The following is a 16,438-nucleotide window of genomic DNA, read 5'->3' as shown; positions in this document are numbered from 1 at the left end:
TCTTTTGAAATTAAAGAAATGTAAGGAGCATTCTGGAAGAAGTGGTAGGCTCAAGGACTGAAAAACAGAAAATCCCACCTCCTCCTGAGTAGGTCAGCTTTCCCATGAAGCATCTACGTGTCCTCTGGAGGGGAGGCCGGATGCAGTTCTGACTTGTTTGCCACTGTGCCACTTACTCAGCTCTGCTGTGCAAATGCAGTGCCTCACTGAACCCTGGTTTTCACATCTGTAAAAGTGTAAACTACTCAGGTATGTCAAAGGGATATGTGGATGACCTAGTGAATGATTACATAAAGCACGGGACACATAAAACTTTACATTAATGCTGTACACCATTACTAACCTAGATGAAAAACAGGCATCAGAGGAAAACAATAATTAAATGCCAATAAAGGCAGCGCGGCAGAAAAACAAACTGACATGCAGAGGTAGGCGCCAGAGATCCTCCTAAGCCGAGCAGTTAAAAAGAGCAAAATGGTGTACAGGACAGAGTGCCATGGTCCGCCAGGCTCTAAGGTGTGGTAAGCATCAGATGTTTCTGAAATGCTCAAATTCAAAGCTATTTATAGTTTATCTGATGATACACATTCCTCAAAATGAATGTAAAGTCTGGTGAACAGAACTAGGTCTTTTCAAGGAGTGTTTACTTTCGTATGGAAGTACACACAAACTCAGTGCTTACACATTTGTTCATGTGCAGTGTGTGCGCACGCACACACACACACATATACATATGCACACACACATACAAACATACACACATACAAATACATACACTCCTTTTCTGTCCCAAACAGTAACAAGCTCATTAAATAAAATACACAGCGCAATGGGGTGGACAGTTGAAGTAATTAAAGGATTCTGACCGGATATTTTCTAGAAAGGCTTGGTCTATAGTATTTACGTTCTCAAGAATAAGGCAAGTGTTCCACAATTAAATAGCAAAACAGCCATCCACTATGGAATCCAAGCTGTGTGGGATGACACAGAGCACTGTGTTGCATCGGAAAGATAGCAGTTTCTCACACGCAACATGGACACTTCAGACCATGTTCCCGTGACTGGAGGATCTGGGGCAATACATGCTACAACATATTTAAGCCACAAGGGACACTATCTTTAACACGAGCATTTCTAAAACTTCACGCAATGACTATTAAATTCACTGTCCTGATAGTATGTAGAAATTTAGTTTTCATAAGACATAGTTTATAACAATGGAAACTTGCTTTTAAAAACATAAAGCTTCCATGTGTATGACTCATAAAGCTCAAAACAAATCTCCTTATGAGCACATCTATCTTGAACGGTATATTACACCCATAATTGTTCAATTCACTGTTAATTATTACTTAGAAATTCATGTTTATGGCTCTGTTTCACCTGCTGTATGAAAACATTCCTGATATATTGTACCTTAACTTCCTGGATCAATATACTGTGGTTCAGGCTTGTAAGAGGCATTGACAATGTAGTCTTTTCTTCTCTAACTCCTAGTTAAGAATAAACTGAGAACTGACCGCAGGCAAAGAAAGCTTACGCTAATCTTTTTCTTTTCAAGCTCCCCTCAGATCCAAAGCAGAGCTCACATTGTGTTTTCCAGACCCACTGTCTCTTGTGGTGTGGTGGAAAGTTAACATGCTACTTTTAGAATAGACTACTACTTTAATGACAGGGGAATTCAAAGAAGTTACTAGCAAAATCTTAATTTGAGCTTTCCGCCATGCTTCTGATGATCTAATTTCAGTACGCACCCACTCTCTCCTTTCTGGACACTAAGCACACTGTATAATAGGTCTGGCGGTGTGGCTCAGTGGTAGAATGCTTGCCTGAATAAACTGTATAAGCATTTAAACTTGTAAGGGTTAAGGGTGGGATAATAGTATTGCTTAATTTTCAAAGAAAATAATGGATTTACTTGGTTAAGACAAGGTCCCATGTAGCCCAGGCTGGCCTCAAAACTCCTACACAGCTGAGGATGACTGTGAACTCAAACTTCTTATTCATTAATTTGCTGTGGGCGTGAGTGTGTGTGCTATCTGGGCCACTGGACATGCCTATGTGGAAGCCACAGGAAGACATTAGGCTTTCTCCTCTCTCCTTCTGCTGTATTCCCCTGGGTGGTCTCCTCCTGAACCTGGGGCAAGGCTGGGAGCCCCTGAGGCCGGTGGTCCCCCCCTTCTGCATCCCGTGGCACAGTGATTACAGGCGCACTAACCGCACCTAACTCTCTTAGCTGTTGCTAGGATCTGAACTCAACTCTTCGTGTTTGTACATCAAGTATTCTTCCCCTCTAAGCCATCTCTCACACCTTATCATCCATTCATGTATGGAAACAGAACTATGATGCCACAATTACACTGTTCTGATTTTTCACAACAGTTGGTAGTTGCTTCATTTGGAAGCAAGTTATCATATCCCATCAGATACTCGTTCAGAATCTGTTAAAATATATTATGAATTTATGAAACACTATTTCGGTAATCTGCCCAGCATCAGGAAGCAAAGGCAGGTGGACCTATGAGCTCAAGAACAATCTGGTTTAGGTACCGGGTTCCAGGACAGCCAGGGCTCTACAGTGAGACCCTGCCTTAAAAATGTATCTGTAGCTAATTCCATGATTGACTTAGCTTTTATGATTACTGTTGCTATAATTACATTTTTTGTTCAAATCAAACATTCTGAGAAACGTTATTTCTCATTTTAAGATAATTATCAACACAGAGGATTGTCAAGAGTTAGATGAAAGCCAATAATGGAAATGTTACTATAATTATAATGTTTAGATACTATGCTATATGTAGTATAAAAATTATATCTTAATCTTCAGAACAACCATGTGAATTAGGTATATTAACACCATATTCACAGATGAAGAAGCTGATCATATATATTTCAATACCACTGCCATTAGCCACTGTGACAATTAACATAAAAATTTAATTAATGGAACTAAGAAATTTGATTCTCAGTAACGTGGTAAGTGGCTATCGTACTGGGTAGTGCAGATTTGGAAATTTTTTCTTTTTACAGAAAGTTTGACAAGATAATACGTGGAGAACTTTACTAATTTGCCCCAATTCAACAAGAAGCCCTGGGCAGGATTATAGTTCCTGTAACTATTTATAGAGTCAGCATGATGTCTCCCCAGCTTTTTAAAAGGAGAGCTGACTTTCATTATGCTTTAATTACGTGTATGTGTGAATCTGTGAATCTGTGTGAGCATGTGCACATGAGCGTGCAGGTTCCTGCAGAGCCGAGAGGAGACTGCAGGAACCCTAGAGCGGGAGGACAGGCAGCTGGGAGCTACCCTGTGGTACCTTGCTCGTGGTACCCACTCTCAGCTACCAAGCCACCCGCAGCCGCTCCAGCAGGCTCTGACTCTTTCTTGTTTGTTTGTTTTTTATGGAATATTTTAAATGAGAGAAAAATATCACCTTATATATATGTCTTATTGTCAACTCAAAGCCTTACTTTTAATAAATATCCTACTCCATTTCCCCTCTCTTTCTTAGTTTTATTCTTGAGAGAGAAATTATCCATTATCCAGGGCAGAACATAGGGAGGCAGTATAACATAATGGCTGAAAACAAAGAAACACCACGTAGAGAGACATATTGGTTTTTTGGTAGACAGAAATTTTGGTTTCTCTGCCAAACTATATGCCCTCAGAGGACAAGCTGCTTACTTCTTCAAGGGGTGAATTTATCTACGTCATCTTTTCTAACAGCTAATTATTATTTTTCCACATTGAACATTTCCAGACACTTTAATTCTTAGCAGAGCAAGTATTTAAAAATTACTTTAGCTGGGTGTGGTGGTACATGCCTTTAATACTTGTACTTGGGAGGCTGAAGCAGGCTGATCTCTGTGAGTTCGAGGCCAACCTGGTCTACAGAGTGATTCCAAGACAGCTAGGGCTACGCAGTGTAACCCTGACTCAAAAAAACCAGTAACCACACAAACAAGTAAATAAATAAATATAGCTGGGAACTATGGCACACGCCTGTAATCCCAGCACTCTGGGAGGGAGAGGCAGATGGATCTCTGGAAGCCAGCCTGGTCTATGAGTCCAGGAGAGCCAAGATTATACAGAAAAACCCTGTCTCAAAAAAAAAAAAAAAAAAAAAAAAGATAACATAGATAGATAGATAGATAAATATATAAATAAATAAAATCATTTCAAGGCAAACGTAAGAGGTATATTTCTCTAGTTTTTGTTTTTCAAGATGGGGTTTCTCTGAGTAGCCTTGGCTGTCCTAGACTCACTTTATAAAACAGCACTCACAGTGATCCACCTGCCTCTACCTCTCAAGTACGGGGACTAACAATATGTGCCACCATGCCCTCTCTAGGTTTTTATATACTTTTTCCAAGCTTATAAAGGTAAAACAATATAATATAAAAATTTCAACTATAATAAATAACAGAATAAGAAAATGTTCCATCTGAAGTCTCTTCTTCAGTTTCCCTAAAATAACTAGATGCTTAGTAGATGATGAAAGACATAATTTTTGTTGTTTAGAATACATACTGACAGTGAAATCAATTAATTAATTGAATCAATTTATTATATATAAGAAATACTTTAAACTTTACAATAATTTTGAAATAAACTTTTTACTTTGATGTTTACTGTATATATGTGACTTTATTTTATCAAATCACCAAAAAATTAAGACCACAAATAAAGTCCTGAAACAATTATTTTGGTGTGTTAGGAATACCAAGAGATGAAAGATTTGTATTGAAGGAACACATACTTCAGAATTAAGCAGGAACAGTTTAATTTTTTTTGGTTGTACATCTTAGGAAACCTGTTTTCTAATTTCTCTAGTTTCATATTTATGGAGGTTTAATGACTATTTAGAAAACTAAATTATTATTATTGTTTTATAGTTTTATAAGACAGGGTATGTAGCCTTGGCTCTCCTGGACTCACTTTGTAAACCACACTGGGCCTGGAACTCATAGAGATCCACCTGTCTCTGCTGTGTTGGGATTGGAAGCGTGCACCACAACACTTATACCCGAGAAAACTAAAATTTTAATATCAATCTTAAATGTAATAACTAAGCTAAATAATCAACCACTTATGGGTCACAATCTTGTTCTCAATGTGTAGCATCATTTTTTTTTTTCTGTTTAAAAAACTAAAACTGTGTGCCAGCAAGAGGGCTCAGTAGAGTTGGGCCTGGTAGCACATGCCTGTAATCCCAGCACTCAGGGAGGCAGAGGAAGACAAATCTCTGAGTTCAAAGCCAGCATGGTCTACAAAGGGAGTCCATGACAGCCAAGGCTACACAGAGAAACCCAGTCTGGGACGGGGGCATCGCTCAGCAGGAAAGGGTGCTTGCTCCCAAGTATGAAAAACTCAAACAAGCATGCATGCACGAACTTGTGCATGAACACACGCCCTCCAGACTTCTAAATGAATAGGTTAAAGAATGTGAATGACTTTTAATCCCAGCACCTCAGAGGCAGAGGCAGGTAGATCTCTCACTTTGGGCCATCCTGATCTACATAGCTATTCCACAGTTAGGGCTACATCATGAAACCATCATGAAAAAAAAAAAAAAAAAAGGAGAAAGGAAGAAAAAAAATGTGAGTGACTAATAAACAAAACAAATCTTTTGCATAACTTTTTCTTTTTAACAACATAGAACCAGTTTTAAACAAAGGTGTCAAAAAGTTATCTACTTATACTGAAGTAATTCTCGGGTTACTTCATGTAAAGGGTTGGAGGCAGATAAGCTCAGAATGTTCTTGGCAAAGTCAACATAAATCTAAGTAAATGTGTAAACTTGACCTGCTTAAAGGCCACTTTGACTCTACAAATGATATCTGCATATCCTTCCCTTCTGGCTGCCCCACATCTCAGCAAAGAATCTAGGAAGATAAGAACAAGCTGGCTCTTTTTTTTTTTCCTTTCTTTAATTTGATGTATTTCTTTATTATGTAAATGCAGGCAGTGTTCTGCTGGCATGGTGTGCCTGCACACCAGAAGAGGGCACCAGATCTCACTGTAGATGGTTGTGAGCCACCAAGTGGTTGCTGGGAATTGAACTCAGGACCTTTGGAAGAGCAGCCAGTGCTCTTAACCTCTGAGCCATCTCTCCAGCCCACAAGCTGGCTCTTATGTCCTGTAGTACGAGCAGTGTTTTGCTAGTGAATATAGAATTATTTCCATGCTAAGACTTCTGATCACAAGGTGAACTACAAACACCTAACATGATGATAACATGTGAGTACAGGTATAAGCATGCCATATAGCATATGGAGGAGGAGGGATGGCAAGAGCTGGTCATTGCTATCCACCTTGTTAAAAAAGGTTGTTTTTTTTTTTTTTCCTGTTGCTTCTGCCATGATACCTGGTCTGTTAGCTCCTGGGTCCTCCTGTCTCTATCCCCATCTTGCTTTAGAAGCACTGGGACTACACACGTGCACTGCTGAGTCTGGCTTCCTGTGGGTTCTGGAGGTCTGAACTCAGGTCCTCACACGAGCGTGCACAGAAGGCCTTTTCCCAGTGACACAGCTCCTTTAAGTTTGAATCTATATTCATAATTAAAATTAAAGACTATATTCATAATTAAATTTAGAATGTAGAATCCACATCAATCTATTGCAGCATATTAACAATGCCTTTGCTATTCGAACAGAAGAGGTGTAAATGGTTTACCTGACATCTTTCTCAAGTTGAGCTGTACACTTCATCAGGGAATCAATCTTGAGATCTCTCTGTTGCACAGACTCTATGAGGTATCTGTAGGGCTGCTGAGTCTGATTTAGCAGTGAATTGGCTCTGTCAAGCTAAAGAAACACACATTTCATTATTAAACTGCAGAAAACTTGACAACAAACTGAAACCATCTGAAATGCTCTAGAATAGCACTTTAACCTCTTGACATGACTGTTTTTGGCACTGGGGACCGAATGAACACAGGATCTCAGGCCTGCACTGAGTTACATACCACAGTCCAGAGTGCACTCAACTCTTCTGCACATCAAGAGTTTATTCTGCAAGGCTAAATAAATGTGTAGACATTTAGAGGTTTACAAAACTGACTAAGCAGCTGGGTGTGGTGGCACACACGTTTAATGCCAGCACTCAGGAGGCAGAGGCAGGTGGGGATCTCTGTGTTCCAGGCCAGCCTGGTCTACAAAGCAAGTTCCAGGACAGCCAAGGCTACACATAGAAACCTGGTCTCAAAAACCCAAACAATAGGCTCTCTGCATCTCCCCAGTCCAGAGACAGCTGCATCTCTTCGTGCAGTGCCGGCCTTTCCCTGGACACGATGGTGAAGGCTGGAGTGAACGGACTCGGCCGTACTGGACGCCTGGTTAAAGTGGAGCTTGTGGCCATCAGTGACCCCTTCATCGACCTCAACTACATGGTCTACATGTTCCAGTACGACTCTACCCATGGCAAGTTCAATGGCACAGTCACTGCTGAGGAAGGGAAGCCTGTCATCAATGGCAAGCCCATCACCATCTTCCAGGAGAGAGATCCCACTAACATCAAATGGGGCTATGCTGGTGCCGAGTATGTTGTGGAGTCTACTGGTGCCTTCACCACCATGGAGAAGGTCGGGGCCCGCTTGAGGGGTGGGGCCAACAGGGTCACCATCTCTGTCCCCTCCCCCGATGCTCCCATGATTTTGATGGATGTGAACCATGAAAGGTATGACAACTCACTCAAGATTGTCAGCAATGCTTCCTGCAACACCAACTGCTTAGCCCCCTGGCCAAGGTTACCCATGATACCATTGGCTTCGTGGAAGGACTCATGACCACAGCCCATGCCATCACTGCTACCCAGAAGACTGTGGATGGCCCCTCTGGAAAGCTGTGGCATGATGGCTGTGGGGCTGCCCAGAATATCATCCCTGCATCCCTTGACTGGTGGTGTCAAGGCTGTGCGCAAGGTCATCCCAGAGCTGAACGGAAAGCTCACTGGCATGGCCTTCTGTGTTTCTACCCCCAACGTGTCTGATGTGGATTGGACATGCTGACTGGAGAAACCTTTCAAGTATGATGGCAGCAAGAAGGTGGCGAAGCAGGCATCCGAGGCACCACTATTGGGCATCCTGGACTAAGCCGAGGACTAGAGTTGTCTCCTGTGATTTCAACAGTGACTCCCCACTCTTCCATCTTTGATGCTGGGGCTGGCATTGCCCTCAATGACAACTTTGTAAAGCTAATTTCCTGGTATGTCAATAAATACTGCTACAGCAACAGGATGGTGGACCTCATGGCCTACATGGCCTCCAAAGAGTAAGAAGCCCTGAACCATCCACCCCAGCAAGGACATGAGAGCGAGAGAAAGCTTCAGTTGCTGAGGAGTCCCTGTCCCAACTCAGTCTCTGACACTGAGCATTTCCCTCACAGCTTCCATCCCAGACCCCCAGAATAAGGGAGGGGCCCAGGGAGCTCTACTCTCTTGAATACCATCAATAAAGCTCACTGCACCCCTCCCCATAAAAAAACAAAAAATAAGTAAGTATATAATATGTATAACAACCATAATTTTTATTCATATTACCTTTAGTTTTTAAAATTTATAATTTACGTACCTAAATTATTTTATATAATTAAAAGATTTTAAAAATCTGTGTGTGTGCTGGGTCTAATGGTGTATACTACCATGCAAAGCCCAATTAAACCATTTTTAAGTGAACAATTCAATGGCATTAACTATTTTCACAGGTTTCAGAACCATTATACTTATCTTTTATTTCAGTGCTGGGGACCTAGGGTCACATACATGTCAACCAGACACTGTAACCACTAAGGTATGTTCCAAACTCAAGGAATTAGCTGGACTATTTCTGTTTTTCAAGAGCGAGTCATGGTTTCGCTTCGGCTTCTTAAGTGGGGTATTGTAGGCATAAAACCACCACACCTGCTTACATTTTCTTTTCTTAAGTCCATTTTAAAATCCACATACTTATAAAATTTAAGCTCTACATACAATTTACTTTAGTATTCAATTTGTTGGGGGGGAGGATTCTACTAATTTTATGAAAACAGTAATAGAATCTGGGTGTAATGTCCCCCCCCCACTTTTAATCCCAATAACTCACAAAACAGAGGTAGGTGGATCTCTGTGAGTTCAAGGCCAGACTGGTCTAACATAGTGAGTTCCAGGACAACCAGAGCTACAGAGCCACGTAGTGAGATCCAATCTTAGCAAAACCAACATATCAGCCAACCAACCAACCAACCAACCAACCAACCAACCAACCAACCAACCATTAAGTGGGCCAGTGCGATGGCACAGCCAGTAAAGACCCTAGCAAAGAAAGGCCTGTGACCTAGATGCCATATTGTTACTCCATGAAATGGTAGAAAAGGAACCAATTTCAAATGTGTTCTCTGAACTCCTCATCTGTGCTATAGCATGTTTGTCCAAGCAAGCATACACAAGCACACATGAGCACACACACACACACACACACACACACACACACACACACACACACGCCACATTACAAACATTTAAAACCCAAGAAACAGTAAGTGACTAGGACACCAGGGGAGAGGGTGCAATGAGATGGTGATGGGGTGTTAACTGTGGAAGGTGGAAATAATGAACACATCAAGGCAGTAGACAGGAGCCCGGAATAAAAGAAAAAGCATGAGCCTTTTGAAAAGAAAAATTCTTGGAAGGATAACTCCCTCCCGCCCCCCAGCTAGGGTTTTGGTGTGTTTGTCTTTTGCTCTGATATTCATTCTTTAAAATCCATTGTGATGTCACTGGAATCTTACTCTATTAAGTTGTTTTAGAAACATTCAAATATGCAGCTGAACTGAGTTCTTCTAACCTGTATAACCAGTTTCTTTAGTCAATTATATCAAACAATTGCCTTGACTTTGTTTTCACAGAACTGACCCTGGCTAAAAATCCTCCACTGGCAAGTTTCTCCGTGTTTCAAAGTGCAGTCCTCTACCCGTGTTTGAGAGGTGCATGGGGCAAAGGTGAGGGCAGGAGGAGCATTTACAAACTAGTAAGCTTCCGGTCTAGAATGAGCAGTCCAAAACTTACCAATCTAGTTTCAATGCACAAAGAATATAAAAGCTGCCATCCAATACATTTTAGCTATTTTTTTTTCTTCACAACAGCAACTGTAAGTATTTGATTTAAAACAGTAAAATGAGCCAAAAGCCTCACTTGTAAGGTATCAAGTATACATGCCAGGACTTCCTCACGTCATGAAAACTATAATGTTCCTGTTTTAAGGACTATTTCTTTATAACTTGTGTAGGCTGTTTTTACCACCCCACCCCAGGTCTCTAGGGCTTTGAATGTAGCACCTGCCAGGTGCTCTAGCACTGAGATATGACCCCTCCTCTTCATCCCTATCTCTATTCATTCTCCAGGGGCAAAAGAACACAGCTGGTAATAACAGTGGTGATTACTTTTTACTTCTGAGAAAGTTAACTGAAGAGAATTTAGTTCTTCTGGTTAATTTTCTCCCCAATATGGTTTTAAAAGCCGTCTTCTAGTTATAGTACTGAAAAAGTTTCCTAATCTCTTGCTGCCTGTTGTTACTAATCTTTTCCTTATAGGAAGGCGTTAGTAACTGATGACTAAGGTACTATACAATACATGACTCATGATTAAAGCCATGACACAACAGTTTATGGAGTTGCTATTCCCTCTTTGTTTCAAACATTTGTACATATGATTCAGAGGAAAATAGTACCTGACTGAAATATATCTTGCATTCAAATACTAATTTAAGTTATATTTGGATATAATCTAAAATTACATTTCTCTCTTAAGATTTATAAAATATAAAGGTGACCACATTTTGTTGTCTTTCCTTATCTTCCTTCTTTCACTCATTCACTCACTTATTTATTTATTGACAAGGTCTCTCTATATAGCCCTACCTGACCCAGAACTCACTATGTAGACCAGGCTGGCTTCAAACTCAAAAAGATCCATCTGCCTCTGTCTCCCAAGTGCTGGGATCAAAGGTGTGTGCCATCACCACCTGGTCTATGTGTTTTTTCTTACATTCCCTCCCGCCCCCCAGTCTCCTTTTCACAAGAACTTCTGGAAATGAGGCCCTTTCTGGTCTGGGATGAAATGTACTGTTTTCTAGTACGTGGACTTACATACATCTGATGTATGTCGTCGTGAATTACACATCCTTGCTTAATCTTTCAGTAATGCTACGAATATGAAACGTCTACTTGACGTTCAACATTAGGCTGTGCTCTCAATCCCTTGGGAAAATGTTACAAAAAAAGTGAGTCTCATCCTGACCAGACTAAATCAAAATTTGGTAAGGCCCTGACACTGATAAACCTCCAGATCTGGAGAAGGCACAGCTATCAGTCATGCACGTGCTTTAGGCTGCTTCAACCAACTATTTGTGGGCAAACCACCTTATACGCTGAATTGAGTATTCCCCTCATTAAAGCCAGTTACATTTTGTGTATTAATGACAGCATCATCTCCAAGAAGTTTAAGAATGAGTTGTGAGCATCTGGGAGAAAAGATGACTGTGTTGTGTCAGGTGTGCTGGTTGCTGGGCAGTAGGCAGGTCTAGAGGGTGGACCTCTAGATGGGATGGGGCAGTGTGGACAGTCTTGTAGAGGTGAGGCAACAACTGGGGTTGAGCACAGCAGCTGTCCACCAACATTTCTACAAGGTTTCCTGTACTTGAATAATCAAAAGCAAGTGTGTGCTAACTGATCAGGAGCCATGCTTCTGGTCTTGATACTTAAAAAAATTTTTTTTGAGACAGTCTCTATGCATAGCCCAGGTTAACCTTGAATTTTCCATGTTCCTGCTCTACTTCTCAAGCGCTGGGTTGTAGGTCTGCACTACAAGGCATAGTCTAGCTCCAAGTCTCAGAATGTTGGTATGAAAGTCAGAAGAGGAAGATGGTAAAGTATTTAATTAATGTTTGTTTATTTATTTCAGAAATGGGCTCATACCATAACCAGCACAGTCTTTATATCTTTTCTGGAGTATACAAGACTGTAAAAAATTCTCCATGCAAAGTGTGGTCCTGTATCATGTTTATTAGGACTTACTAAAAATAAAGATTCGTAGGCTTCATTCTGTACCTCCTTGATCACAATCTCTGAGGGCAAGACTATGTCTAGTAAATAAGAACCTGCATATTAAACAAGAACCTTGGAAGCTTTCTATACTCCCTGATGTTGATTTATTTATTTCACAATGGGTTTCACACCATACCCTAGGTGGCCTGGAACTTATAACTTAGACATGCTTGTCTTGAGCTCAGAGTGATCTGCCTGCCTTAGTCTCCCAAATCCTGAGATTATAAGTGAGAGCACACTTTACTGATGTTTTAACATCACTGTTGAAGTAGGAGAATAAAGCAAAGGGCCGACATGAGAGGACCAACTCCATTTAAGAGGTAGAAGAAGAAGGCTCAGTAAGGAAAAAGGTAAAGGTGCTTCACACACACAGACACACAGAAACACAGACACACACACACACACACACACACACACGATGGATAGCAGCTAAGCCGAGTAAAGAGCCATCGGTGTTACAGCCAAAGTTGTAATGGCCTCTTTGTAGGGCAAAGTGAAATAGTTTCTGAAATATCTATAACGTCTCTCTGAGGTATATCAAACTTGATTGGCACTGAGAACATTGGTGATTAGGAAGTTATCAGTGATGACGAGGAAAGGGGGGAACTGATGGAGAAAGAGTATAATATTAATGTAGTAAATGTATTTGAAATGAGAGTAGAGAAGATACTCTAAACCTCTCAAGTAAAGGGGTTTTGTGGAAATCAGCCCAGATGGTGCAGCTATAGTAAAATTGGGGTCTCGTGACATAAACAGTTTTGGGAAGCTGATGTTATCTCCAATATGAGCAGGGAAGTGGGACACATATGAAAATTAAGAACATGGGGTTGCATGGCCCATAGTCAACAACATGAATTTGCCATGTTTCTAACCTGCTGTAAAAAGAACATGTTTCCTTAGGAAAATTTCAGCACATTTTCATAAGGTCAAAAGACTTCTCTCCTTTTCTTCTGGTAAGTCTTTACAGAATACCCATTGGACTGTAAAATGCCACACGCGCTAAGAAGCACCTGCTGGATGCTTTTGGCAGCAAGACCACACAGAGCATTAGTGAACGTTAGCACTTGCTGAGCGCCTGAAGAGGGTCAATCAGCGCAGAAACTCCAGGAGGAGCAGAGTAGTTACGATACTGTGCCTTGTGGAGTCCAAATGACAGTTGCAATGGGATTTAAAGGCCTGGAAGAGCTGAGAGGAGAACTTCAACTTTGACTGGTAGAAATGTCCTTCTCTTTCAAAGCTACTCCTGAGAAATTCATGCATGGAGTCTAAAATGTTTAAAAACGATTTCTTATATATTAAGACTTACTATATATATAATATTATAATATAATATATATCATATACAATATATATAGTAGAGCTATTTTGCCCGTATGTATGTATGTATGTATGTAAATGCATGCTTGGTATCTGCAGAGGTGAGAAGAGGCTTTTAGGGCCCCTGAAACTGTAGGTAGTTGTGAACTACTATTTGGGTCCTGGGAACTGAACCTACAAAAAGTGCTCTCCATCTCCCTAGCTCCCCCAAATTCATCTATCTATCTATCTATCTATCTATCTATCTATCTATCTATCTATCTATCTATTGAGACAGGGTTTCTCTGTGTAGCCTTAGCTGTCTTGGAACTCACTCTGTAGACCAAGCTGGCCTTGAACTCAAGAGATCTGACTATCTCTACTGGGATTAAAGGTATGCTCCACAATGCCCAGCTAAAAAATTAAATTTTAAATGGCTCAATTGTATAGCAATTTCAGATTTGGACATGAGTGCATGGATGATTTTCATGTTTCTCTTTTTAAAAATAGTTTATTTTTTACTTATATGCATTGGTGTTTTGCCTGCTTCACACATGTATGTCTGTGTAAAGATGTCAGATCCTGGAGTTACAGACAGTTGTGAGCTGCCAGTGGGTGCTGGGAATTGAATCCAGGTCCACTGGAAGAGCATTCAGTGCTCTTAGCTGCTAAGCTCTCTCGTCAGCCCCATAGTTTTTTCAAATGGCTCTTAGCATACTTATATTTTTCAAGAATGAACCATAACCAAAATATCTTTTTGGCATTTCTATTGTCTTTGCTTATTTATTTAGAGACAATTGTCTTGCTACATATTGGCAGACCATCTTTGAACACATTGTTTTCCTGTCTCAGCATCAAGAACTAGGATTGTTCATATCGGCTTGAAGACTTCTTGGTTAGAACATTTCACAAGGTTTGATACAGACCTGCTACTTCAGTAATGGGGATATTTTGTCCTTACAGCACATTAATCATTCACATGGAAGAGACATCCATGTTTATTTTAACTAACTATTATTTTAAGGCAGGGTAACTCAGGCTGGCCTCAAACTCAAGATGTAGCTGAGGCTGCCCTGGGACTCCTCCTGCTTTTGCCACCACCCACAAGTGCTGGGATTATAGGTAGACAGTTTATGAGGTGCTAGGGATCAAAAATAGCAATCACTGCATGTGAAGCAAGTACTCTCCCACTGAGCCCCATGCTCAAGTCTGTTTGTCACTATTAAAGCAAATGCTACTTTTTATAAGGCTCCACAGCAAACAGCCTCAAAACACAAGCGACAAAGTCACTGTAGTTAATGAAGCTGGTTCTGGTGCTGTGTCACAGTTCCTGTGAATTCTGTTGTCCCAACACCCTCTTCATTTCACAAATTCTTCTTCAGAACTTGCCATGAATCACCAATTTAATAAAGCACTCAGATCTAGTTACATGACATCGTGAATGCCAATTCTAGGAGGATGAAGAACCACACGAAATACACTCAGACAGAAAATTAGCTCCCAAAGCCCTTCCCAGGAGAAATTCGTAAGTTCTGTTCATGTTGTTAAGATGGTCAGTTAGACTTTCTTTCTGGGAAAGTTGCTTTCCAGATATATTGGGAGGAAGTAGGAGCCAGAGTTGTCAAAATCACAAGTGACAGAAATTGTCTTCCCAGAAGGTGAGTCACTGCATCCCTGTCCCATCCTCCTCTTTATTTTCCTCTCTTCTTGTCTCTTGTTTTCCTTATCTCCCTGCTTCTATATACTTTTCTTTCTTATTTTCTTGGACAGTCTTACCTAGACTGCTTTGAATTTGTGGTTCTCCTGCTTTTACCTTCCTGGTAGCAGCCTTAACCTTTTCTTCCCCCTACTTGTATTCTTCAAAATCAATTTGGCATCTCTCCCCAAATCCCTTCTCAATAAATTTTATACCATTTATGTTTTTCTTTTTAGAGGCAGCATCTCACAGAAGCCCAAACTGGCCTCAAACTTGCCAAACAGCACAGGATGAGTCTTTTGCTTCTATCTCCCAAGTGCTAGGATTACAGTCATGAGCCACTACACCTAGCTATCTCCTTGTAAAAGATAGGACCTTGTAATGTTGCTCTAGGTTGGCCCCAATGATCCTTCGCTTCAATGTCATGTATAGGTGGGACTGCAGGTACACCACCTCATTAAGCTTGGCTTGGCTGTACTTTTTTTTACTCTCTTTTTTTCCCCCCTGAGACAGGGTTTCTCTGTGTAACCTTGGCTGGCCTGAAACTCTGTAGACTAGGCTGTTCTTGAACTCGGAGATCAGTCTGCCTCTGCCTCCCAAGTGCTGAGATCAAAGGCGTGCGCTGCCATGCCTGGCCTTGACTGTACTTTTTAGAGCAGTTTTTGTTGTTTTCACATTGACAGCAAAATTGAACAGAGAGTAGTTTCCTATATAAATAACCCATCACAGAATTTATGCTTTATTTTGCTAATATTTGGACTTAGACCAATGTTTTATAATATATATCCACAATTATTATTAACACAGAGACCTTGTTCTGCCCCCACAATTTCACCAAACATTAGGCTGCAAAGGTGGCTCAGTATGCTTACCATTCAAATATGAATATCTGAGCTCAAGTGCCCAGAACACACAAAAGCTGGGAGCAGTAGCATGTATCTGGAACCCAGTTCCCTGTGGCAAGACAGGAGGTAGAGACAGGAGCCTCCCTGAAAACGTGAGGGCCAGCCTGCCTTGCATATGCAGCAGTGGACAATGAAAAAGGGAATGTGTCTCAAACAAGCAGTGAAAAAACTATCATCCCCAAAATAGTTTGTTTGAGAATTATAGTTAGGGACTTACATAAAGGGGCAAATTGGACTTCAGAACTGTAAGCTGATGTGCGAGTTGAACACACTAGGTAAGATTAACGGCAGTTTGTATGTGTAAGAACAAACATTAGACTGATACAAGAGAAATTACATAAAATTGTCCTGATTGTCCTGGTGGTGGTGGCATGTGCCTTTAATCCCAGCACTAGGAGGCAGAGGTAGGCCTCTCAGGACTCTAAATTTGAGGCCAGCCTGGTCTACAGAGAAAGTTCCA

General features: G+C 40.9%; 1 protein-coding gene and 1 pseudogene across 2 annotated transcripts in view; one reads left to right on the top strand and one right to left on the bottom strand.

Moving 5' to 3' along the window:
- The window catches only part of Pibf1 (progesterone immunomodulatory binding factor 1), a 173,980-nt gene that overhangs the window by 31,255 nt on the left and 126,287 nt on the right, over window positions 1-16,438 (bottom strand). For both annotated transcript variants that reach the window (XM_021650185.2, XM_021650184.2), the window contains exon 15: window positions 6,680-6,810. In XM_021650185.2, the coding sequence (XP_021505860.1) occupies window positions 6,680-6,810 (131 nt within the window). The remainder of the gene's footprint in view (window positions 1-6,679; window positions 6,811-16,438) is intronic.
- On the top strand, window positions 7,293-8,278 carry LOC110556438 (glyceraldehyde-3-phosphate dehydrogenase-like; annotated as a pseudogene).

Source organism: Meriones unguiculatus, chromosome 9, assembly GCF_030254825.1.
Source record: "Meriones unguiculatus strain TT.TT164.6M chromosome 9, Bangor_MerUng_6.1, whole genome shotgun sequence".
Classification (NCBI taxonomy): domain Eukaryota; kingdom Metazoa; phylum Chordata; class Mammalia; order Rodentia; family Muridae; genus Meriones; species Meriones unguiculatus.
This window is presented reverse-complemented; position numbering and strand designations above follow the sequence as displayed.